Below are 25446 nucleotides of genomic sequence, written 5' to 3'. Positions count from 1 at the left end.
GAAACTTATTGTCCAGCCTTGTATGAAATTCCTTCAAAACAGTTGACCTATATGTAACTGAATTCTCTCTTTACTTGACTATCTTAGTTAGGGTTTCCACTGTTACAAAGGAATGCCATGACTAAAAGCAGCTTAGGGAGACAAGGGTTTGTTTCAGCTTTTAGTTCCACATAACAGTCTATCACTAAGCAATTCAGAGTAAGAACTCAAGGCAGGCGTTGTGATGAAGGAACTGATGCAGAACCCATGGAAAAGTGCTGCTTACTGCCTTTCTTGTCATAACTTGCTCAGTCTGTTCTCTTATAGCACACAAGACCACAAGTCAAAGGGTGGTACCACCCATAGTGAGCTGGGCATGCCCACATCAATCATCAATGAAGAAAACGCACCATGGCCTTGCTCTTAGGTCAATCTTTTGGGGGTATATTCTCTGTTGAGATTTCCTTTTCTAAAGTGACTCTAGCTTGTATCAAACTGCAGTAAACCAGCCATCACACTTGTCTTGTGGCTCCATGAGTTCTGCTGTCTTGGCCATTGTTCTTTCCCTGATGTCAATCCACTACCTGTTATATAACAGGGAATTAATGTAGTTTAGTAGAATTGAAATATATCTTTTTTTAAGGATCTCAAATCCTTCCATGTACTTTTTGCCTTCACCATAGGAGATTGCTTCCTCCAGGACTAAAGATTTCTTTTAATAATAATAATAATAATAATAATAATAATAATAATAATAATAAAAGGCTCTGGTCATAAATCTCAACTGAACTCATAATTAAGACCTCTAAATGCTTACATCACTTATCCAGACAGTTGTTGTGCACATATCTAGACTTTCTTATTGTATATTCTATTGTGCAAAAGCCCGGCATCAGTTTATTCTCTTTCATTGCCGTCAGAAGCCTTCAAGAGGAGGGAGAGCATTCAGCACTACGGACAGCGCCATTCCTGCCACACAGTAGCTAGATGCTATAATCTCATTCGATCCCAGACTCCCCAGAGACCTTGACGACGCTGATTTTTGCTTTGGATATCAAAGACTATCTGGTGGCTTTGTCCTAGGAGGACTCTTGGATTCAAATAGATCCTGAGTTGTTGACGTGATTCGCTTTACCTTGTAGGCAGAGAGATGAGGCACCCTTTCCAATCAGTCCTGAAAGCAAGATAATACCATGGGCAGGTGAACCTGTGAGGCTGGGACGTAAGTCCTGATAAGAATCAGGTCATCTGCTCAATTCTCTGCAGTAGCTTTCTCTTTCAGGGATGGATATTTAGATGTTCATAGAGGCTAAAGCCAGCTGCTGAGTATGTTTTTAATGGCTCTCTTTGCCATACTTTCTTCATATTAAAATTTTTCTCCCAACTCCATCTCTTCCTTGCATAGAAATGTGTGAGGATGAATGTATTCTGCTTGAGATTCCTTCACCAAAAGGTAAAGATTCTAAACAAATGTATTTAGTTAGCTTAAACCATAACGCTCTTCTCATCCCCTGGATCTGTTACTGGGGGGTGTAAATTAGTAAAACTTTTGAGCTTTGGAGAGAGTTATTTAATTTAGTGAAAACTTTTGAATGTGCACAGAAGTCAAGAAAACAGCAACATCAGCTCCCACCTACCTAACAATCATGCTTATCACATTGACTTTAACTTTTTGGTTTTACCCTTCATTCTTGCTGCCAAATCCCAGGGGATTTCCTGTGGCAGCCTCTATGATGAAGCCCTTGTGTGTGTTTTAGAAAGATAATAGCTAGAATCTTGTATTCTTCCATATCCAGGTCTCTCCGATACTTCCACAGCTCACTTCAAAGCATCCATGATCTTGCTGAGGAAATGTGAGTCACCCAGATGGGCTTTTTGCTTCTTTCGAGTTATTTTTAGGGAAGGTGTTGCTTGGTGAAGTGAATCTTTCTACCTGAGAAGAATCTCAATGGTTTGCACTGGATAAAAATACTGACAGTTGGCTTTTTGAAAGTGAAAATAATTTATCGCTTCTATGATCGTGGAATGTTAAGTAATACGATTAAGAGGTCATAAGACACAATTCCCAACCCTTGAAGTTAGAAAAGTCAGACATGAATATAAAAATAATCTTAACAGAATTAAGGCATAGTTACAACCCCAGCAGCAAAGATTTCTCTGGATATCAGTGTTCATGGCCAAGAGTACAAACATGATACAGTTTGAACTGGAAACATCCCCCATGGGTTTATATTTTAAACAATCTCCAGTTAGCAGCCCCACTTTGAAGGCTGTGGAGCCTTTAGGAAACTGGACCTGGCTGGAGGAAATAGGGACGGCTGTCATTTCTTCTGAGTCTGCCATCCTGTAAGATTCTTTACCATGCTTTCTTGCTGTGTAAACCCCACCCTGCCTTCCCTGCTGGGAGAACCCTATCTTCTGAAACAGTGAACCCAAATGAACCCCTCCTTAAGTTGTTCCAGCTGGGTCATGGTGATGATGAAAGTAGCTAAACAAGGGGCAGTGTGGGCATGGGAACAGCAGAGAGGCTCAGAGGCCGTTAGAGCAGAGCCATGTTGTGCAGAGAAGAGGCAGGTACTGACCATAGAGGAATAACTTGTCGCCATAATGAGGAGAGGAGATGCCAAATGCAGGCCTAATGAATCTATCATATAAGGGTTGATTGAAAGCTGCTAAAGGAAGCATGGAGCCCTTCATCCCACCAGACGCAGAAAGTCGCTAGACTCATGGGCAGCAAGGAGCATGTGGAGGTCCAAACTGTTACCAGCCTCACTCTCACTCAGCCTGTCCCCTCCTATCTGGGACATTGGCACCCCACAGTGGTCCAGAGTTGCTCGACCTTCTACTCAAAGTGAATTTTAGGACATTCGGGGTATAATACTCAATAGTACTAGGACAGACCTACCTCCTAGGTAAGGCTGTAAATTCCCCTTCTAGAACTGCCACATCTGCTGTCTTCCTGTGCTCTCCTGTTCAGACTTGGTGTGGACTCACTGTGTAATAATCTTTACTGGATAGCACACCGTAGTTCAGGCCAGCCTCCTCATCTCAGGGGCTTGCAACCTCATTGGCAAAGACAAGCAATATGATAGAGAATGATGAGAAAACAAAGTGGCTTCAGGTTAGCTAGGGGTGATCACGTGGAGACAGAGTGAGTGTTGAAGCCTCAGGAAATCCTGCAAACAGAGGCCCTTTCCCAGAGACCTCAGCCATGAGGCAGCATTGGCACCTGGAGCCTGGAGATCATTCCTTCAGGCAGTGGGTAAGCAAGATCCTGTTAATCAAGGTATCAGAAGTGCAGTTCAGGTAGCAGAGTAGAGACGTGGAAAGGGATGCTGTCCTTGGGGAGCAGCCTGGGACTTTTTCTCGGACTGATAAGAAAGCCTCTGGAGGGTTTATGAGGTGATGTGGCAAAAGCTGACCCATGACTTTGAAATACCATTATGGTGTGTGGGGTGTTGTTAAGAGCACCATGCAGAAGATAGAAAGTTGGGGAATTCGGCAGCTATCCAGCAGCAAGGACGAGGTCAGCATTTTGGGATCGGTGCATCTCTGATTAATAAAGGGACACACGTCTGTATTCCACCGTGGGGACCTGTGCGGGGCCTTTCCTCTGTGTGTGTAAACACATGGGGACGTCGAAAGAGGGACTTGGCAAGAAGTGAGCTCTCTAACAGCTAGTTCCAGGCAATTCCCTATTGGTCCACCAGGTACTTAGGGTCATCAGATGGGCATTAGACTCTATCCGACACACTCAACATTTCCAAAGCAGGGCAAGAAAATCAACAGAGAATACAAGGAGTCTTGGTTTAGGGAAAAGAGTTGCACTGCTGAGTTCTAACAGCAAAGGGGAACTGGGTGAGGCTGAGACGACCCCCCACACACACACTACTCATGGCCGAGCACAAGGTGAGGGAAAGCCCAGCTTCTCTTCCATGTGGATCTCTTTCAACCCAGCCAGCAATGTGTCTCCTCTGCCTGTGCCTCCCTTCTGTGTTCTACTGAGACGCCCCGAGAGAAAGGCTCTGACCGTCACATTCCATCACTCCAGTGCTGCACGCATGGAGGCTCATAATTCCGTGGTCAGCTTCATGTCTAACAGGAACCACCTCCAACATGCGGCCAATCCATAAACCTACAGGTGGGATGGGCCCTAGTTTGTAGAAAAGCTAGAAAGATTTATCAAGTACAAAGAGAGTTCACGAATAAGCTAACTCACCTTACGGCTGCCTGATGTGACAGTGTTTTACACCTCACTCCTTCTTCAGTGAAGATCTGATTTCACAAAAAAAAAAAAAAGAAAGAAATACAGTGAGACATAAACAACACCAAAGACCTTTGTAAAAGACATATGAAACCTACAGCTGTAGGAGCGTCCTAAAATAGATGCACAACTTATAAAGGGAGTCTAAATGGAGTCACCTTGTACCAGGGAGTAATGCCTCTCCTGATGTCATAGGCTATGAAGCACAAAGCCGAGTGCCAAGTGTGGGCTGGGGGTTTCATAAATCCATAAAACCACGCAAACTATTGCCATTGCTAATTTGATGCGATGATATACTTGAGTCATAGAAGGCCCAGAGCAATCAGTATGGTTCTAAGCTGGAGCCTTCCTCCCTGCTGGTTAGCTTCCATAGCGCCAGAGGTGCTATGTTAGGAGAGAAAAGTCAACAGCAGTCTTACCCAGCTATGGTACTGAAAGGTACAACAATGACTAGGCTGGCATGCTATGCCCATTGCTGCAATATTGGCACAAGTGTTTTGAGGGTAACCAACTGCCTTGTGATTAGATTTAAGACCTATTCCACAAGACAGAACTGATAGCTTATACTGTGAACTGGGCCACGAACCCACGGCTGGGCAGGCAGTAGGCCCCAGGGGAGAATTCAGCTTAATGGACACAGTATTAAACTGCCCCCTCCACAGTTACCTTTATACAAATGGATTAGTATATCACTCAGCCTTCATCAGAGAAGCGTCTTTTTGCATGTTAATAGTACAGACACTAATAACCAGTCAAAGCACAGAGAATACGTGGAGTCCTCAAGATTTAGTGTGACATCTATGCCACACACCCTAACTTCCGAGGCACAGGGATTGTCACGAAGATGGAGAAGGAAGGTTGTAAGAGTCAGAGGTAGCAGAAGGCTTCTGTGAAATAGTATCTTATGAACGTGGAATAGTATCTTATGAAGGCTTCTGTGAAATAGTCTCTTATGAACGTGGCTGTGGTTGCACATGTCAACTCACAGGGCCGTGGCTTTACGCAGAGGACCAGCATAAGAGCAAGTCAGCCTAAATCCCAGCATGCATGGGGAGGGGCTTACAAATTCCCAGCTCCAGAGCTACTACCAATTGGTGGGTGCTAGGGGGAAGAGAGCCAGCTTCAGATTCAGCCCCTGATCAGGCTACCCATGTTCCAGCACATAGCCTACGCCCACTTGCATAGTGGCAGCACTAAGCATGCTCAGTGGGTTTCTGAAAGAATACATGAAGTGGGAGGGAAGTGGTGAGAACTCTGGAGAGGGAACATGAGAACGATTGCATTGGAGGGGATGGGGCAGATATGATCAAAACCCTGTATGCTTATATATGAGAATCTCAAGCAATATTTTTGAAAATTTGAATAATGCCAGCATATGCATCCCACCCATGAATGTAACATCCACATCCTGAAATCTGTAATTATTTCATATACTCTTGGGAACAGAAGCAGGATCTCCAGAGATGTTACTTTGAAATGGTATCTGATCTGAGAGAAAGGTTTCTTTGTAACTGTGGAACTGCCTCAGAGCTCTAGGTGTCCTGAGAGACAGGGGTGTGGGAGTAGAACCCAGCTGTGTGCTGCTTGTGGGACTGCTTTGTGGACCAGTTGTGAGTAGCAAACATTATGGTACAGCCTGCCAAAGCCCTGCGGTTGCTCTCTCTGTGGGATCTGTGATGCTCCACGCTCTCAGTGAGCTTGAGACCTGTGATGCTCCACGCTCGAGTGAGCTTGAGTTAGAGAATGACGGAGACAGTGGTAAAGTCACACGCGGCTGTCAAAGCAAACCCACACTGGCCCACACGCCAGCTCTGCTGTGGTGGGGACACTTCTGAGAAAAGCCCTGCCAGTTACAACAGAGCAGCTCCGTGCTCATGATCAGCCCAAGATGTGTCAAATTCAGGAACACATCCCCCCAAATGGCATCTTCTGGGGCCTTCAATGACTGCTGAACAGGTCAGCCAAGAACCCCCAGTGCAAACCCTAGTTATTCACTCCGCATTCATGGAGCAGCCAGTGATCTGCCCATTTAGACTGAGCACTAAAAACCCTACCGAGACTCGGTCTGTGCATGCACATCCCTGTAAGTAAGGGCAACACGAATCTGAACATGTGTACCCAAGATAGGTGCAGGGTACCACGGAGAATGGGGGACTCTTGATGTAGCCTCTAGAGTGATGGAGGAACATCGGGGAAGGGTTTCTGGTGGAGCTAATACCTGAACTGATGCATGGGGTCATTGACAGGAGTTTGGAGAACACAGATCAGGAAGCAACAGAATCCATCCTTCAGTTAAGGGGCTCCCGAAAGGTCTAGAAAACCTCCATCATAAATCAGATAGAAGCAACAAGCCTTGTCCCTTAGTGAAATAGCCATGGTGAACAGATTCTCAGTGGAAGAAGTTTGCAGGAGGAAGGTGTGGCAGTTTCCTGGAGCCCACAACTGAAATCTGATGCATAAGTCCTCTAAGCGTTTTGCAAAGACCCCTGTGTTCCTCAGGTTGGAGGAGTACTTAAAGCCACCTAATCCGACTAGTCACTCCATCAACAAGGATGCCAGACCACAGAGAGGACAAGGAGTTTGTCCAGGGCCACACAGTTATGGATGGAAGAAGGGAGGTGAGGGGGCACTTCCCACTCCCAGTGCTCTCTTCTGCAGGAATATTTCCCGGCTGGCACCTGAGCTATGTTGACGTGAAGGACAACTCCCGTGATGAGACTTTCCGCTTCCAGTGTGACTGCTGGCTGTCCAAGAGTGAGGGTGACAGACAAACCGTCCGCGACTTCGCATGTGCCAACAATGAGATCCGTGAGGAGCTGGAAGAGACCAGTACGTGGTGGGACTGTGTGGGCCCAGCCCACTGTGACCTCAGGGCTGGCTTTTCTAGTTGAGGAGGGGTTAGCTCAAACAGGACAGGGGTATATGTGAGAGCAGGTAGAGAATGGAATGGGAACGAGATGGGTCTATGTGTCTGCAGGGGAAATTCCTCCATAAACTCCCAAAGAGTGGATTATTAGAACTGCTAAGACACTCGTGGCCCTGAATCACAGGTATTAGCGAAGGAAACCCCACTGAAGACAGACTGTAGCTGACCCAAGGGCCAGGCAGGGCAGCTGTGACGCTCTCTCAGGCTATTTTTACGTCATGAATTGTTCTGACTGGCGAGTGTGATGATGTCTGCCAACCTGGAGTTTCTAGAAACAGAAGTCAGGGAGAGCAAGGGTTCCCACCAGCCACCTTCTCCCATGGAAGATGCAGAGAAAGAATGAGTGATCAGTTCCTGAGGTGAACAGCCATCAAAACTTTAGAAGACATTTCTGTGATACCCAGGGCAGCATCTGGGCCTGGTGATAAGAGGAAAGTTCACCAGAGGCAGATCCCAATAAAGAAGGGATTTTTCAGCCAGTTATTAAGGCAGCCCCGCCCCCCCCCCCCAACAACTTCTCAGCCTCTTTACAGCAGAGTTTCCTTCTCACTTCTCCAGTGTGGAGTCCGATGTGCGAGTCAGGCGAGCTGTCTTCCGTGGCATGATGTAGGGGCCTCAACTCTTTCCACCTGTGTCTTTGCCGTTTCTAAGATGTGGCTTCCACATTTCTCGCAAAAAGGAAACTCAAAGGCCCTCTCCCTGCCGTCTTGGCATGCTAACCTGTGTTTTGTTTGGGAGAACTAGTCTCATGACTCTACCAGATGCAAGGGGACCTGAGAACCGTGCCCTGGCTGGGCATCTCTTGGCATCATTGACCACTATACACTTGAGAGAGAAGTCGGCATCTTGACTTGGACACTACCTACCATTTCTGCCAGTCCATCCACACTGCCCCATGGTTGACCTAGCTGTCTTGAGAGGCAGTGGAGATTGTGTGAACATTGATGAACACTCTCTCAGAGGGAAACAGAGCTCTCCTTCACTGAGTCTTCTGTAAGGCAGAGAACTTACGACCTGTTTAGAGGATGCATTCTCTGCTTCTGTAATTGGACTTTCTAAGGGTTATTGGGTGCCCAGTTTTGTTTTGGATGCTGTGGGTGATATACCTTGCTTTGTGACCTACACAGATCCAGGGCAGTGTCACTCATGCGTGTCCCCCTCAGCAGTGCTGTGGATGCTGGGTGAATGGAAGCGGCACTCTCTTCACACAGAGCCTTGAGAGACACTCAGAGGGGGAGCTTAAGCTCCTGACTAACATCAGGATGAGCACTGGGGACTGCTCAGACCATCGTTGTTTAGGAGAGGAATACTCCACGAAACCCGTCTCCGTTGCCAACTCTCCCTCTCAAATTTCCGAACAGCCAAATGGCTGCCATTACTTGCAGGATTCGGGCTGTTGGGGGTGGAGTGAGTTCTGCGGATGCAGAAAGTAGGAGAGCAGAAGCAGGGAGCCAGGAGAGGGCCTGGCCCCACCTGTCACTGTAGTGACTGTGCAGGAAGCGTCATGGAAACCTGCACTGCTCACATGGGGACAGACAGGTAGCCACAACCTTGTTCCCCGGTGCCAGAGGTCTCACCCACTGAACTTGGTCCCAACTCTCATCTGCCTCTATTTAAGGTCGAGACAAATCCACCCTGGACAGTCAGAAGTATGCCTCACTCTGACTTCAGAGGACATTCCCATTCCCTCCCAAGTTTTCCTGCTGGTGACCCTGCGGTCATTTTGGACACCCAGTCTATGAATCTAAACAGCCCCTTGGTCTTGAACAAAGCCTCCTTGGTGTGAAGGAATTCTATATCACATTCTCATTGAGCCCTGGACACCCCACATCTACCCTAAAGAGAAGTCAGGATGCAATTTATACCTCTGTGTCAGAAATTAAGGAAAGGTTTTGCAAGGCCCACTACATGGCTGTAGGATGCCTTCTTCCTATTGGGTTTAGCTGGTGCTGCTGATCTATTATCTTATCAGCCCATATCAGCCAGCTTCCTGTTTCCAGGCTTCATCTCCAATTCTCTGAAACTGCTCCAGCCATCTCTGAACATTCACCTCTGCAGGCAACTCCAACATTCACCCAGAGCCAAGAGCTGCCAACACTCTTCACGTATAATCCCAAGGTCAAGGCTTCAGGCGTCGCGTTGTGGTTTTTCCAGGGTCTGGCTTAAACAGCGAAAGTGCATGCTCATATGTGCGAGTTTGCACACACACACACACCTAGGAGAACACACGTCTCTCCTGCTGGAACGCCCTGCTGGAAGCTGAAGGGGGCCTTTGCCTTTCCAGCCTTTCATTTTCCTGTCTGTTACTCTCAGCACCCTTTAGGTTTGCTTTGTCAGTTCGTCTGCACTGTTTCCAGCTCCAGTGTGTTCCTCTGCTGGCCAGTCTCTGGGGACGGAACACTCACTGCTCTGCCGGGTGGTAGAATCCATCATTCATTGTGTTCTTGAAGCCTCCGTCCTCTGATAGGCCTGACGGAAGCTTCTGGGAGTGGTTAAGGACTCTGCGTGGCACATACTGGATTCAGGAAATGTATTTGCTCCCAGAACTTGGAAACCTGAGGTGGCTCTGGCTCCAACTCTGCTGTCCCCAGAGGTGCCACTGGTGTTAGAGTGACTCTCTCTTCTCAGCTGGATTTCCTCCAGAATGTTAGTGCCAGTTTCCCTGAACCCCAGGAAGCTGGCTGCTGGCAGTGCCAACCTGAATTCTTACTGCTGAATAGCCTCAGAGAAGGACAGGACATGTCCCAGGGAGAAACTTTGCCCATCCCAGCATGTGGTAGGGAGCTCCCGGGTGGATAAGAGTCCTGACAAGGGGAAGGAGGCAGTAAAATTTGCATGCCAACCGGAAGCACACTGCCCTCCCCTGTATTTTTCTATGGCTGTCAGGTGTTTGAATCGTTCTTGTCTCAAGACTGCCCATCCGTTTATTCTATCTGTATAAGGGGCATCTCAGACAAGCGTTTGACGTGGACTCCTGTATGCTGGCGCCATCCCTGGGCTGGATCACATGCCATGCCTTCGCTCACGTTCTTCCCTCTGCCTGAGAACATCCCTCCATCCTCTCCTCTACTCCTCAGTCACAGCTGTCCTCCAAGGCCATGCTCAAGGGCTCCCATTCTCAGGAGGCTCCCTGTTTGGGGCCACTCAGCCATTCATTCCTTCCTCCAGTAAATATTTACCCACACAGCAGGGTGTGGGGTATAGGATGTGGGGTGGGGAGGAGGGTCTTGAAGAGATTGCTCAGCAGTTAAGAGCACTTGCTGCTCTTGCAGAAGGCAAGTTCAGTTCCCAGCACCCGCATGGTGGCTCACAACCGTCTGTAAGTGCAAGGTCCAGCACCCTTTTCTGGCGTCCTCAGGCACTGCATGCACATTGTACATAGACATGCATGCAGACAAAACACCATTAACATGAAATAAAAATAAATTAAATTAAAAAATATATTTACTGAGGGCCTGCTAAGTGCCCAAGTGCTGAGCACTGTTGTTGGCAGTTGGAAATTTGTTAATGGGCTTGTGTGCCTTTGGGAAGGGGGAGGAAGTCCAATAAGCCACGATGAATAAATGAAATGGTGTATGGTCCTTAAAGATGATGAGAATAAGAGGAAAGAACAGTGAGGCAAGGCAGACCGGGAGTGGTGGGGACCAGGCTACCTCTTTAATTAGGGCACTGGCATCCACCGCCCTGAGAAGGCGGAATGGAAAAAAGCAGGAGGAGATGAGGAAGAAGCGGACACGTTCAGGTGGGGAGAGGGCGCGTGGAGGAGCTCAGAGGCTAGAGCGAGCACTAGGAGCTGAGATAGGAGAAGGCATGAAAACAGCTCTTCCCCTAATCCAGTGGCACCCTGGCTCCAGGAGCCCTTGGCTAAGGTGATGTTGTATTCTGTCTTATGGGTGGTCAGGGTTGAGCTCAATGCCTGGAGCTAGAAAGCGAATTCTAGTCACCTGTCTGGTACTCATGACATTTGGCATCCCTTCTATGGAGGTTGGTGGAGAGGGGCTTATGCAGTCATGTCCGGGACAGCAAGGCAGGGGCTACTGTGAGGCTGAGGGAAATGGGGCTGTGTGCTCTCTGGGCCCGTAGCCTGCTGGGTCTTCGCAGGGTCCTTCCTTAGCCAGGCCTGTCTCTTTTCCCTCAGCTTCTGGGGATGTGGTTTCTTACATTTTAGTTTAGTGCCTCATTGGCTGTGAGAACCAGGCCCCAACATCTCTTGAGAGCCCCTCCTAACCTGCTTCCTTCTCCATGGCTGCTGTTCCCATACCTGCCAACAAAGAGGTTGCCCACTGCAGTCCCGGAGTAACCAGTTTGGATTACAGTGCCTGGGTATCAGCAAGGCTAACCTGCCTCCTACACCTAGACTGTGGCCCAAGGCCAGAGAAAATTCCCTGAGGAGGAAGGACTGGCTGATGGCAAGCGACTGCTTCCTGCTGCTGACCCTCTCCCGCCTCCTCCCTGCAGCCTACGAGATTGTCATAGAAACTGGCAACGGGGGCGAAACCAGAGAGAATGTCTGGCTCATCTTGGAGGGCAGGAAGAACAGATCCAAGGAGTTCCTGGTGGAGAATTCTTCCAGGCAAAGGGCCTTTCGGAAGTAAGGAAGGTGCTTGATGGGGGTGGGGAGAATAATACAGAGACCTCAATAATCTCCCCCACTGAGGAGTTTACAGATGGACTAACCAGAAAGAACTTGTTGAGTACCTACTGTGTGTCAGACCAGCAATTCCCTTGAACGTATTATCTCACGTCCCAACCCAGAGTTCTCCCCTGCTTCTCCTGGGAGGCCTTAGTGGCTTGAACACTGCATCTCTGTTCCTGCCAGAATGACAAAGTCTCCATCCCCCCACTCCCACCCCCACCCTCTACCCCCGCTCAACCTCCTTTATCTTAGCCCAGAAAGCTGCCATATGAAACAGAGTGGCTTACAAAAACTGAAATCTCCTTCCCAGATTCTTGACGCTGCTGGCAGATTTGGTGATACTTGCCTCCTGGTTTGCAGATGGGGGTCCTCTCACTGTGTCCTCCTGCAGCAGACGGGGTGCGGGAGCTCCCTGGGGCTTGTTCTATAAGATTCCATTCATAAAGTCTCCACCCTCACCACTTACTCACCTTCCAAAGGCCTCGCTCCAAATTCTGTCACACGGGATTAGGTTCCAACATGCAAGCTTGGCAGGACGGCCCATTCTGTTTACTCAACCTTTTATTCAAGTTCCCCTCCGGAACAGAGGACAGAGTCTGTGCTCCTCACACTAGTACCAAGAGATTGCTCACACCCTGCCTCCTCACTACCACGTCCTCATAGGTTCAGATTCCATCCAGGTAGATTCCCCAACACCCCACTACACTCATCGTAAGATTTTTCAAAACTTGGCCCTTAGTAGAGGGTTCTTCCTTCTTCCTCTGCAGCTCCACACCCGGCCAGCTCCTCAGCCTCCCCCAGGTTCCAGTCTGATTAGTGATTACATGCTGCAACCCAGGAGCCGAGGAGACTTTTCATTGTCTCTGTCTTGATTTAAAACTAGCCCAATTCCCTCACAGAATGCCAGGCTGGCTACTGCATTGCACAATCCTTCCATGCCACCCTGGAACACAGTAGGTTTTCCCTGTTTGCCTGCCTCACTAGGCCTGGCCACCATCACTAGGCCTGGGCAGCTCACAGATCACGTCTTGGTTGTCTGCAGGGGGAGCACGGACACATTTGAGTTTGACAGCATCTTCTTGGGAGACATCGCCTCCCTCTGCGTGGGCCACCTGGCCAGGGAGGACCGATTCATCCCCAAGAGAGAACTTGCCTGGCACGTCAAGACCATCACCATCACTGAGATGGAGTATGGAAATGTGTATGTACTGGGCTGAGCCTGGGGTGCAGTGGATACTTCAACCGCGTGTGGGTGAGAGGGCATGTGGGAAGGTGTGTCCTTCGAGACCAAGGTTACTTGGTTCGTGGATATAAACCTGTAAGGCAGGACAGAAGAAGCAGCTGTTATGAGCCAGGGCAATGGTTCCCAACATTCCTAATGCTGCCCCCCTTTAATGCAGTTCCTCATGGTGTGGCGACCCCAACCATAAATTATTTTCGTTGCTACTTCATAACTATAATTTTGCTGCTGTTATGAATCATAATGTAAATATCTATGTTTTCTGGTGCTCTTAGGTGACCCCGGTGAAAGTGTCATTCAACCCCCAAAGGGGTCACAACCCATAGGTTGAGAACCCCTGTGATGGAGGTATCAGAACTATGTATGTATCTGCCACCAGAGACAGGAGACTAGATCATGTGACCTTGGGTGTCTCCTGCCTTTCAATCCAGGAAGGTTCCCTTACCAGAACAAGAAAGGCACACAGCAGCAGCTCTCAGAGCCTTTTCTTTACTGCTTGCCTGCCTTCCTTCCTTCCTTCTTTCCTTCCTTCCTTCCTTCCCTCCTTCCTTCTATAACGACACAGAGATGAGGCTGATATGCCGGAGGCTTAGGAGCTCTCAACGAGGGTGACTTGTATGGGCAAGAACAGGCCACCCAGGCATTCAATACCACACCTACTTTCCAGGTGCTGGTGGCTTTGCATTTCTGCCATCCGGGTCTTTTGGAGACTTGGCCATTTCTGAAAGAGTAAGAGCTGCCTTAGTAACCTAAGCAACACAGCCACAATTGTCAATTGGTATAGTTCAAACCACTTGGTACTGTTACACCAGACCAGAAAAGACCCTAAGGCAGTGGCTCTCAACCTGTGGGGCTTGAGCTGTCCTTTCAGAGGGTTGCCTAATGCCGTTGGAAAACACAGATATTTACATTATGATTCATAACCGTAGCAAAATTACAGTTATGAAGTAGCAACAAAAGTAATTTTATGGTTGGGGGTCACCACAACATGAGGAACACATAAAGGGTCACAGCATTAGGAAGGTTGGGACCACTTCTCTATGGCACTGGAAGGTCTGGGAGACGCTGAGAAGAAAAGGACGCCTAGTGGGGAAAGCCAACGCCAAGGTTTACCTGGTAGGGTAAGGCAGAGCCATATGGGGACCACACAACTAGCATCCCCTGATGGCTTGTAGGCCATCTCACCCAGGACCACTTCTGGCCTTTCTCCCACCATGTTGCTTCCTGGAACTGTCCCTGCTCTTTCCACAGTGAAGCCCCTCCTATCCCTAGGAAGGAGGTCACTGCCCACACAGAAGCATCCAGGTAGCTCCATCTCCTGTGACTATAGTGAGTAGTGTATACCATCTTGTTTCCGTGAGTGAAGAAGAGCAATGGCCATAACTTGTATTGATTGGGGGTCTAAGGGACCCCATTGACCAACACTGTGCATTGTCCCTCTGTATTGGATAATCTTATTATTTAATATCTCTCTGTGTGGGTATGTGTATGTGTGTGTGTGTGCTTTTTCTACCTCTGTGTGTGTGTGCACGTGTGTGTGCTTTTTCTGCCTCTGTGTGTGTGTGCACATGTGTGTGCTTTTTCTGCTGGGGATAGAACCTAGAGCCATGCACATGTTACATAGCAAGCATTCAACCACTGAACTGCATCCCCAGCCCTTGGCATTCTTGTTCATCATTAATACCCTGAAGGTTCCAGTAGAAGGATGCACAGAGAGGTTTTTATCCATTTTTTTTTAAAAAACTGAAATCCTATACTGTTTTATCTGAATAGTGTAACCAATAGATAATCATTATAAAATTCAAACAAGACCAAAGAGTGGGTAAAAGACAGCAACATGTCCCTAGGTCCTACCCATCAGAGACAGCCATCAGGAGGGAGCATTTTGGGTACCTCATTCTCCCCAATATTTTCTCATTCCTATGGGTGCAGTATCCATAGTGACTATGCTATACCTGAGTTTTAAGCCAGTTCATTTCCTTTTTGCTCACTGTTTTCACCTTCATTCTTACAGGCCCCCTCCCCCACATCCAGCCAGAGCCTCGACCCCACTGGCTTTGAGTTCCACATCTTGGGCAATGTTTCTAGTTCTCTTAGGAAACATGTCCTTGTATCTGTACCGGGGAATTTTTTTAAGCCATTTAAAATAATGATATAAATGTGTACCAGATGACTTGGATCAACTCCCAGGAAGTATTATCAAGGGGGGAGACCAAGATGCAGGAAAACACGTTTTGTGCAATGCCGTGCAGAAAAGAGAACACTGACGTCCCCATATGTCTGTGTGTACGTGGGTCTGTCAGAAGGGGTGGAAGGGAGGAAGTTTGGCAGGCTGCGCCCTCGGCTGTCATGAGGGTTATCTAAGGTAAGGGTTGGTGCTGCAGTAGGAACCAGAGGGAAAGAGATGCAGCCAAACAGAAAGGAAGAGAGAGACCATCCTTGGAAACCCACGCATGTGACCATATAATATGTGCATTTACATTCAATTATGAATATTACTGAATCTGTGCAAAACAGAAGCTCCACATTTTAGAAGAATTTTAAACTGAACAATGAACGTGCATCTTCTTTGAAGATATTCTGGTATGTAAAAAAAATCCAAACACATCAAGTCATAAATCTGACGAGGAGAGATCTCAAAACAACAAAAATTTCCTGTGAGGAACCTTCATTTTTTTTCCCTTCAAAATTTCTTTCTTCCTTTCTTCCCAGTGAAAATTTTTCTCTTGGCATCAAGGGCCTGAGAGGTGGCTCAGCAGGTAGATTTCTTGTCACCAAGCCTGCTAACCTTGATATTATCCCTGAGTACACATGGTAGAAAGAGAGACCACTCCCACAGGCTGTCCTCTGACCTCCACAGGGATGCCATGGCAGGCGCTTTCCCACATTCAAGCACAAAGATACAAAATAAATGAACAGATGCAAAAAAAAAATATGTTTAATTCTTTATTTGCATCTTTTCAGAGCATATAGGATTGGGTTTTGTAAGGCCAATTTCTTTCAAGTACACCATGGGTTTTACCATTTCTCCTCTCTTCTCCTTCATGTACCCCTTTCGGTTGATCTCTGCCTCCCCGGCTCTTCCTCCTACACCTATATACTCATAACATTTGTGTACCTATTTTATAAAAACCTAGGATCTCTAAGGAAGGGAAATGTGACTTTTAATAGTTTGGAGTTTGGCTTATTTTCTTAATATGATGATTTCCTCTTGCATCTATTTTCCAGAAAAAAAAATGACAGTTTCCTTTCCTTTGTGGCCAATGAAACTCCATTGTGTGTGCATGCTGTAGCCCTTCCTCCGCTCATGTGAACAGGCATGAGGCTGGATTCATCATGGGGCTCCTGAGCACAGTACTGCAGTGAACACGGGTGTGGACTTAGAATCCTTGACTGTTATATCCAGGAGGAGCAGTGCCTGGGTCATGCTATTCTTTTATTTTTGGGAGAAATCCTGTACCGACTTTCACAGTGGCTGGACAGTTTATATCCCACCAGCAGTGTCTAAAGGTCCCCTTTTCCCCACACTCTCACCATTTTTTAGAAGCCATTTTTTAATTTGTTACAGTCGTTTGGACCAGAGTAATATGGAGTCTCAATGTCGTTTTGATGCCATTTCCCTGATGGCCAAGAATGCTGAACATTTCCCATATTCCCGGGCCATTTTTACCTTATCTTTTAAGAAAAGCTTATTTTATTACTCCAAGTATTGGTTAGGTTGTCACTTCTTCAGAATTTAGTGGGTTTTTTGAAGTTCTTTATATAGTCTGGATATTCATCCTCTGGCAGATGTATAAGTAACAAAGATTTTTCTCACATTCTATGGGCTATCACTTCTCCTTGCCAATCTTTTCCTTGTTGTGCTTTTAATTGCTTTTAGATTTATTTTATTTTATATGCATGAGTGTTTTGACTACACATATGGAATTTACCAATGAATCCATTTGAGCCTGGCCTTGAGAAACTTCACATTTATGCTTCCTTCTCATTGGCTGTTATATGTCTATTTAAGTTGTTTGTATCATCTAGGTTTAATTTTTGTAAGTGTGCGCATATAGAAATTAAGCTCTTCTGTATTTTCATTTTTTTGAATACACACAGAGAGAGACAGGGAGAGACGGGGTTGGGGAGGTGGGAGGACAGACAACTTGTCCAAGTTGATTCTCCCTTTCCATCAGGTGAGTTCCTAATATTGAAGTCAGGTTGTCAGGCCCCTTAACAAGCACCCTTATCACCTAGCTTTCTCACAAGCTCAAATATAAGTTTCCCAAGTATGCCTTAATGATCTTTTGAATTTCACTGATATCTGTTGTAATTGATAAGTATTTTGAAAATCCCTGGGTTTTTGTGTGTTTCTCCGCCAATGCAATAAGCCAAATCCAGCCGAATTAATAACACCAAGTTTAATCTGAACAAAGCAACTCCTGGGTGATTCTCAGGGGATGAAAGCAGGAAAGAAACCCCATGGCAGGTCTAGGGTCTGGGTTTTAAATACCCTGTAGGTACAGTCTTGAGCCTCTCAAGGAGAGGGACTGCCCCTGGGTGGGCTTTCTGAGGGGCAGGGTTTGGAAAGGGAGGAGGGTCCTGAGTCAGAGCTTCTACCTAAACAGTAATATCTAATTTTGATATCTAATTTTATTGGTCTGGGTCTTCTTTTGCAGTTGTTAGTTTGGCTAAAGGTTTGTCAATCTTGTTTATCTTTGCGAAGAACCAACTCCTTATTTCCTTGATTCTTCATATTATTCTTTTGGTTTTCATTTCATTTATTTCTGCCTTATCTTTATTATCTCTTTCCATCTACTGATTTGGATTTGGCTTGTTCTGGTTTCTCCTAGGCCTGAAGGTGCATCACTAAACTGTATTTGAGACCTCTCTGATTTTTTTGAATGTAATGATTTGTAGGTAGAAATATCCTAACCCTACTTCCACTGTGTGCCAGTAGCCCTCTCGATCTCCTAGATGAGTCATTTATAATTCAGTATTTTGTTCAACCCCCATGAGTTATGTCCTATTGTTTCTCTTGATATTGATTTTATTTTGTTGCAATAAGACAGGAAATAATGGAGGAGAGTGGGGAGGGGCATGGGGTAGAGTTTCGGGGGAAAAAGAGGGAGGAAGAAGTGTTGTAATTAAATTATATTTTCAAAAATTGAAAAAAAGATAGGATATAAGAAATCCTTTGAATTTTCTTGTATTTTAAAGATTTGTTTAGTGTCCTCAAATGTCATCTATTTTAGGGAAAGTTACATGGGATTCTGAGAAAAATGTGTTCTGCAGTGTTTGTGTGGAATATTCTGTAGTTGTCTGCTAAGTCCATTTGGTCTGCAGTGGCATTTAGCTGTGAGGGTTCTTAGGTGTTTTTTGTTAATTTGATTTGTCTGTCAGATGACGTGTTTGTTGGTGAGAGTGGAGCACTGTTACTGTGTTGTTAATTTGATTGAGAGTGGACTGTTACTGTGTTGAGGTAAATCTGCACATTTACATCCATTGGTGTTTGTTTTATAAAGTTAATGTATCAATACTCAATGCATATAGGTTTACAATTACAATATCCTCTTAGTAGACTGATCTCTTAATCAATATGAGATTATCTCTTCTAATTAATTTTGCTTTGAAGCCTATTTTGCCAGCCATTAGTATTACTACACCTGCTTGCTTTCTAATTCTGTTTGTGTGGAATATCATTTTCCATTTTTTCACATTGAAGCTGTGCTCATATATTGCAGTGAGGTGGGTTTCTTGTAGGCAATAGATAGATGGACCTTATTTTTAAATTCAATCTACTAGTCTATGCCTTTTGATTCGAGGATCAAGATCATTAATATCTGTAGTTATTACTGAAAACTTTGCCCTGGCTACTGTCTTTTTGTTATTTTGTGATATTTGGTATCCCCTTCTTATTTGCTCATATACTGTTCCAGTGTAATTATTCTTTCCTGTGACCTCATGGATATTTCTTTCACTACAGTAGAAACAGTCTTTAAAATATCCTCTGTAGTGCTAGCATAGTGGTCATGAATTTCTTTAGCTTGTTTTATTATGTAAAGTTTTTCTTTTTCTTTAAATTATAAAGGATGATTTTGCTGAATATAGTAATCAGGGTCAGTAGTTACTGTCTTTCAAAGCTCAAATATACTGTCCCATGCCGTCCCGGGTTTTAGAATTTCTGTTGAGAAATCTGCTGTTACACCTATGGAGTTGCCTTTATGTATTACTTGGCACTTCACTCTTGAAGTCTTCAATTCATTTCTGTAATCTTCATGTTTTATTTAAAGTTTGATGTGTGGAATTTCTTTTCTGGTCCTTTATGTCTGGCATTCTCAATGGCTCTTGTGTTTTACTGATCATTGCTTCTCTAGGTTTAAGCAGCTTTCTGCCATGATTTTATTGACTATGGTTTCTAAACCTTTAGTTTGAACTTCTCCAATCTCTAAGAATGTGTCTTTTGTGGCATCTTTTAGGTCTTGGGTGTGCTGTTGTGCTTCCTTATCATTTTATTTTTGTAATTGTCTGAATTTCTTAATTTATACTTTGTATTCAAGCCCTGATATTCTGTCTTCCACTTAATTTACTCTATTGGTGAATCCCCTGAAGGTTTTTTCCTTACTGAGCTTTTCATTTCCATTCTCCACCTCCCCCATTTTTAGAGTATTTCTCTGTATTGAATGTCACTTTAATAGCCTGTATTGACTTCTTTATTTTATTCTTCAGGTTTTTAGATGTGTGTTCTCTTTGTGATTATTCTGGACTTACATGTTTCCTCTTTGATTTTGTGAAATGTTCTTATCATTCTTAATTATTTGCTAGGATTCTATCCCATCTATATTCACTACAGTTTGTTATAGTGGAATTAGTGATTCTCAGGAGTTGCATTGCTTGATATTTTTATATTTCTTGGGTTTCTGCATTGGGTTTTGTGTATTAGATCAAGACTGAATGCTTCTGGTTACTTTCAATCGTGCATATTTGTCCAGTCTATTTGGAATGTTCAGGTAGCGGTAGGTTATGGAAGGGTTAAGATGTCATTCATCCTCACTGACCTGGGTGTGTGGCTAAATACCAGGTCTGCATGCTTGCTCTCCAGCTTTGCTCGAAGAGTAGAATCCTGTCTTCATAGTGACCAGAAGCAATATATAGACCTATGAGAATACAGCAGAAGTCAGATTAACGCAATCACCCTTCAACATAAATAATTTGGGGGGAGTAAGAAGCACAGGTAGAATGTCATATCTTAAGATATTTGTTGCTTCAGGTAAGGAGCGAAGTAAAGACACAGAGTAATGTTAGAAATTAGTGTTAGAGCAACAGAGAAAACGCAGGGGGAGCAAAATGGATAAAGGAGAAGATAAGGCAGCTCCAAGTGAGTACAGAATCAAAAGAGAATGTAGTAAAAGAATACAGTTGGGGCTAGGCAATGGCTTAGTCAGGAAGAGCTTGCCATGCAGGCACGAGGACCTGAGCCTGATTCCCAGTACCCACAGAAATCTTGGCATGGTGCCACACACTTGTAATCCCAGTGCTGGGAAAGCAGAGACAGCCAGCTCTCTGAGGTCCAGTAACTGACAAACCTAGACTAATCAGTGAGAGACCCTGGCTCAGAAAGAGACTCTATACAGATACTCAGGTAGAAGAATTCCATCCAAGGTTGACCTCAGATGGAGAGAGGGAGAGAGAGAGAGAGAGAGAGAGAGAGAGAGAGAATGAATCAGCAACCTAAAACAATCTCAACACGGGAAATGGGGGCAAGGAGACTCCCAATCCCACGCCACACCAACCTGTGCAGTCTGTTCCTTACAGGACCTGGGTGCTGATTCTGCCTATGTGAGGACTCTCTAGAGGTTTCAGAGGGAGGGAATTGGTGCTAGTCATTTCAGGGGTGGATCACAGGCATAGGATCCACCTGTGTGTGTTCTGTGTGCCTAGGGCTGCCTCTTCCTCTGTGTGCTCTCACCTGGGCAGACGCTTGGCACAGGTGCTGTGGGTCCTGTCTTGTGTGTGTTCTCATGGGGGACGGAGGGAGGGGTGGGTACTGGTTTAAATCCTTCCTCTGGGAAGTTCTTCTGGAGGTAGAGCAGATACAGGTCCTGCATCTGTGCAGGCTACCACAGGTTGGAGGGCAAGTGCTGGTCCTGTTTCCACGTGTCCAGTGGGGGCTAAGGACCAGAATAAATTGCCCCTTTGCTGAACACTGCAGTTTCAAGTCACGCTTCCTTCCTCTATTTGATCTAGAGGTATTCTGCCAACAGCGTTGCAGTCTAGTCCTGGACACTTGCTCTGGGTTCGCAGTGTGAACCGAGCAGCTGGCCCAGAAGGAATCTCCTAAAGCTGGCTCCTTGCCACTGCTTCTGTGGAGTGCCTCTCAGGATGGCTGCTCTCCAGCTATCCCCGGTGTCTTCACCTCTGGGCACACTTTTTCATTGTTGCCTTCCTGAAGTCATTAGCAAGCACCGGGACTGCTTATTTCAAACTCTGCTGAATTATTAGTGTTGTGTGAACATTTCCTGTGGATATGAGCAAAGAGCTATTCACTCCAGACAGGAAACCAATGGCAGGACAAAGAAAGGCTTTTCCATCCATGTCTAGACTGGTGAACCAGTGAGTTTAATTGGGGTTACTTAAAAAGAGCTTATGAAAGTAATAAACAGCTAAGAAACTGGAGAAAAACTTTCTCCTCCAAGAACTGACAAGCTAACTGTCTCCAGAGAGGGGCAGGACTTCATGAAACATCCCATCAGAACCATTAACTACCTACAAATTCTCAAGAAGGGACAGGACCTTATTAGCCCTCCCACCCCTGAGCAATGGTTAACCGTCTATAAATGCTCAGGAAGAGGTGGGACCTCATGTGTTGAAGGAATGATAATGGGTTCCATCTTGTGTTAGTCTCCTTTGGGTGGGGAAATCACAGCTGCTGAGAGTTCAGAGGGGCCTAGAAGACCGCCTGCTACACCAATTTGGATTGGGAAGACCCGGAAGCAGTTGTTCATTCCAGAGCTAGGGAGCAAAAAGCACAAAGCCCAGTTAACAGGTCCTAGACATTCGTCTTGAAAAGGATGGTGATTTGGACCAGAGCAGAGTCAGCAGGGAGATACTAGGAGGTGGGGTAGGGGAACAGACCAGCTCGTTCTAGGTGCATTTGAAAGACAGGACCAACAGGTCTGGGTTTTGGATTTCATGTGGAATATAAAGAACAAGAGCAGAATTAAAAGAAACAAGGAGCAACTGGAAGGATGGGGCATCCAACTTCCCTCGGTATCTTGGTTGGAATGATGGTTGGAGGCTATGGGAGGTGAAGGGACCCTCTGGGGCATCTCCTGAACTGATGTCTGTGTGTTCTTTAATGCTCTGCCAGGTACTTCTTTAACTGTGATTGCCTCATCCCCCTCAAGAGGAAGAGGAAGTACTTCAAGGTATTTGAGGTTACTAAGACGACAGAGAGCTTCGCCAGTAAGATCCAGAGCCTGGTACCAGTCAAGTACGAGATCATCGTGACGACGGGCTATGAACCAGGGGCGGGCACAGACGCCAACGTCTTTGTGACCATCTTTGGAGCGAATGGGGACACGGGCAAACGGGAACTGAAACAGAAAATGCGCAACCTCTTCGAGCGGGGCAGCACTGACCGCTTCTTCCTGGAGACGCTAGAGCTGGGAGAGCTGCGCCAGGTCCGGCTGGAGCATGACGCCAGTGGCTACTACTCAGGCTGGCTGGTGGAGAAGGTGGAGGTCACCAACACTAGCACCGGAGTGGCCACCATCTTCTCCTGTGGCAGGTGGCTAGACAAGTCTCGCGGGGATGGCCTCACCTGGCGAGATCTCTTCCCGTCTGTCTGAGATGCTCTGGCTACACCTTTTAACCTCTACCCTGTATTCTTCAGCCATCTCCCAAGACCTCCAGAGCTGGGCTATGGCCGCAGACCTGAGGTCCGGCACTCATCAGAGGCTGCTCCTTGCAAGTGACTGTGGGATCCTCCACCTTTCCATCTCTCAGAGACCCAGGAATTATATTCGTCACATGACATAATCCATGACTATACAAACTATTTTTTTTTTAATTTCCTTTCCTTTTAATAGCAGTGGTGCCCAGGCTGGGGCTTGCTGCAGAGTGTGGATGGAAAATCGGGGCTTCACTCAGGGGAGAAAAGTGGAGAAGAAGAGGTTATCAAGATGTGTATTTTAAGCAAAAACTAATTAACACTTTTTTCCCAAAAAAGCTGGGCTAATTAAATTATTACCAACCACGCCCCACCGAGAACTCATCTGAGCATCTGCGTGCTGAGAAGTGTATGTTTCCCCCAGTCCCAACAAAGCCAGAGGCAAATGCAGACAAACCACAGGAGGAAGTGTAAGGAGGGACGATGGGCTTGTGAAAATCGGATTTTCTTTCCACCACTGAGCAGAGGCCAAGAGAATGGGTGCTCTCAGATCCTGACACCTTGATTGTCCCCCACTATCTCTCTGTCTCTCTATCTGCCCCCCTCTTCTGCTCCTCTCAGACCCCTCACCCCCCCCCCCCATCACAATGTGGAGAGGATCCTCAGCTCAGAGCCCACACCCTTCTCTGCCACATCCCTCTGGCAAGTGCTCCGTGGTGGTCTCACTGTGGAACATGGCATCTCCTGTCTCTAGGGCAGGAAGCGTCCCGTGCTTCCAGTCTGTTAATGATGTGTTGCGTAACTGTTGGCTTCCTGCTCTTGGGATAAGGCAAACCTGGCTCCTCCGTGTACTCTTACATAGTCAAGTTTCTTGCCATCATCTACTTGCTCTGCTGCTTGCCTTGTGTTCCTTAGGGAGCTTGTCAGAGTCTGAAGAAACCATTCCCGAAAGCTCCCAATTAAACTATTGATGCTTCTGCTCATTTGGGTGTAGAGGGCCCCTCCCACCTCTCCACCCACCCTTCTCCAGATTCCTAAGACCTGGACCATGTCTAGCTTGGGAAAGTCACTTCAGCTCCAAGCCCAGAGTGCTGCTCACATCTCTTCCCTCCTGTGCCTCCTCTAGGCTCTCCTCTCTGCTATAAGTTTCCTTGCTACCCATCTCACCAGGCCCTGTGTTTTACGCCCTTTGTCTCAGCTTGAGGTCTTTATTCACTGCCAGGAAATCGTCCCATTATCTCTCTCTCTCTCTCTCTCTCTCTCTCTCTCTCTCTCTCTCTAAATCTCGGAGGCCTCATGATGTGCCCACATCTATGAATAGTATGTTTGGTGGGTGCCTCTCTAACTGGACCATGAGCCTTCAAGAAGGACCAGATCTAATTCATCTTTGTGCCCCTAGAACTATAACAAGGCCCAGGGCACAGTGTGTGTACTAAACCCATGTGGTACTGGAAGAATAGTATTCAGAAGGAAGTAAGGATAAGTGGGTGAATAAATGTCTGCTTACTTATGTAAGTAAGTGGGTGGTGGATGGAGAAGATGGAAAGTGGGTGGCTCATGGACGGATGAATGGATGGACAGCTGGATGGATGGGAGGGATAGTGAATGGGTGGATAGAGGGATAAACGGTTTGGGTAGGTTGGTGGATGGTAGACTATAAGTGGATGAATAGGTGGTTGGATATGCTGTTGAGGGGAGATAGATAGATAGATGATAGATAGATAGATAGATAGATAGATAGATAGATAGGAACAGCTGAATTATTGTCAGAGCTTACAATACCTTCTCTACTGAGACTCATGTTGGCTCAAGGTCTTAGGGATGCCCAGTTTCATTCTTTCAAGAGCAAACCATCCTTCAGCTATTCTCCATGAACCATTCCTAGCCAGTCTGGGTCATTTCTCCAAGGTCTATTGCTTGATCTTCTTGCAACATACCTCTCCATTAATGACATTCCTAAGAGCACTAATACCAGACTGAAAATTGTACTTGGGATGTGCATATTATATACTAGCTGACAGTTTCCATGAGCTTACCTCTGGAGAGTATGAAAGAAAAGATTGTTCAGGGGAAGTCTCTGTCAAGCCCTTTGTCCTAGGGAACTCCTGTGGATTGCTGGGGCTGGGGCAAGTGAATACCAGAAGTCCTGATTCGGTCTTGAGCTATTCATTTCTTGAAAGCTTATAGAAGAGTTTATTGGGCTTATAGTTTCAGAGGCTGAGTCCAAGATGGGGAGCGTGGCAGCAGGCAGGCAGGTCTGGCAATGGAACAACAGTTGAGAGCTCACGTGTTGGGATAACGACCACAAAGGAGAGAGAGAGAGAGAGAGAGAGAGAGAGAGAGAGAGAGAGAGAGCTAACTGGGAATGGTATAAGTATTTGAAACCTCAAAGCTCACCCCAGTGGCACACCTCCCCCAAAGGCTACATCTAACCCTTCCACCAACTGGGAGCCCAGTATTCAAATACATGAGCCTGTCTATTCTCTTTCAGCCACCCTGCTAGGCAATGCTGGGGAAAGAGTGGAAA

General features: G+C 46.3%; 1 protein-coding gene across 3 annotated transcripts in view; it reads left to right on the top strand.

Moving 5' to 3' along the window:
• Positions 1-22878, top strand: part of Loxhd1 (lipoxygenase homology PLAT domains 1) — a 135974-nt gene extending 113096 nt beyond the window's left edge. For all 3 annotated transcript variants that reach the window (XM_041640897.1, XM_041640896.1, XM_041640895.1), the window contains 4 exons: positions 6902-7072; positions 11628-11760; positions 12848-13006; positions 22398-22878. In XM_041640897.1, coding sequence (XP_041496831.1) covers positions 6902-7072; positions 11628-11760; positions 12848-13006; positions 22398-22878 — 944 coding nt within the window. The remainder of the gene's footprint in view (positions 1-6901; positions 7073-11627; positions 11761-12847; positions 13007-22397) is intronic.
• The last annotated feature ends 2568 nt before the right edge of the window (positions 22879-25446 follow it).

The sequence above is a fragment of the Microtus oregoni genome, unplaced genomic scaffold, assembly GCF_018167655.1.
Source record: "Microtus oregoni isolate MIOR12 unplaced genomic scaffold, Mior012 000065F_ref0000479, whole genome shotgun sequence".
NCBI lineage: Eukaryota > Metazoa > Chordata > Mammalia > Rodentia > Cricetidae > Microtus > Microtus oregoni.
This window is presented reverse-complemented; position numbering and strand designations above follow the sequence as displayed.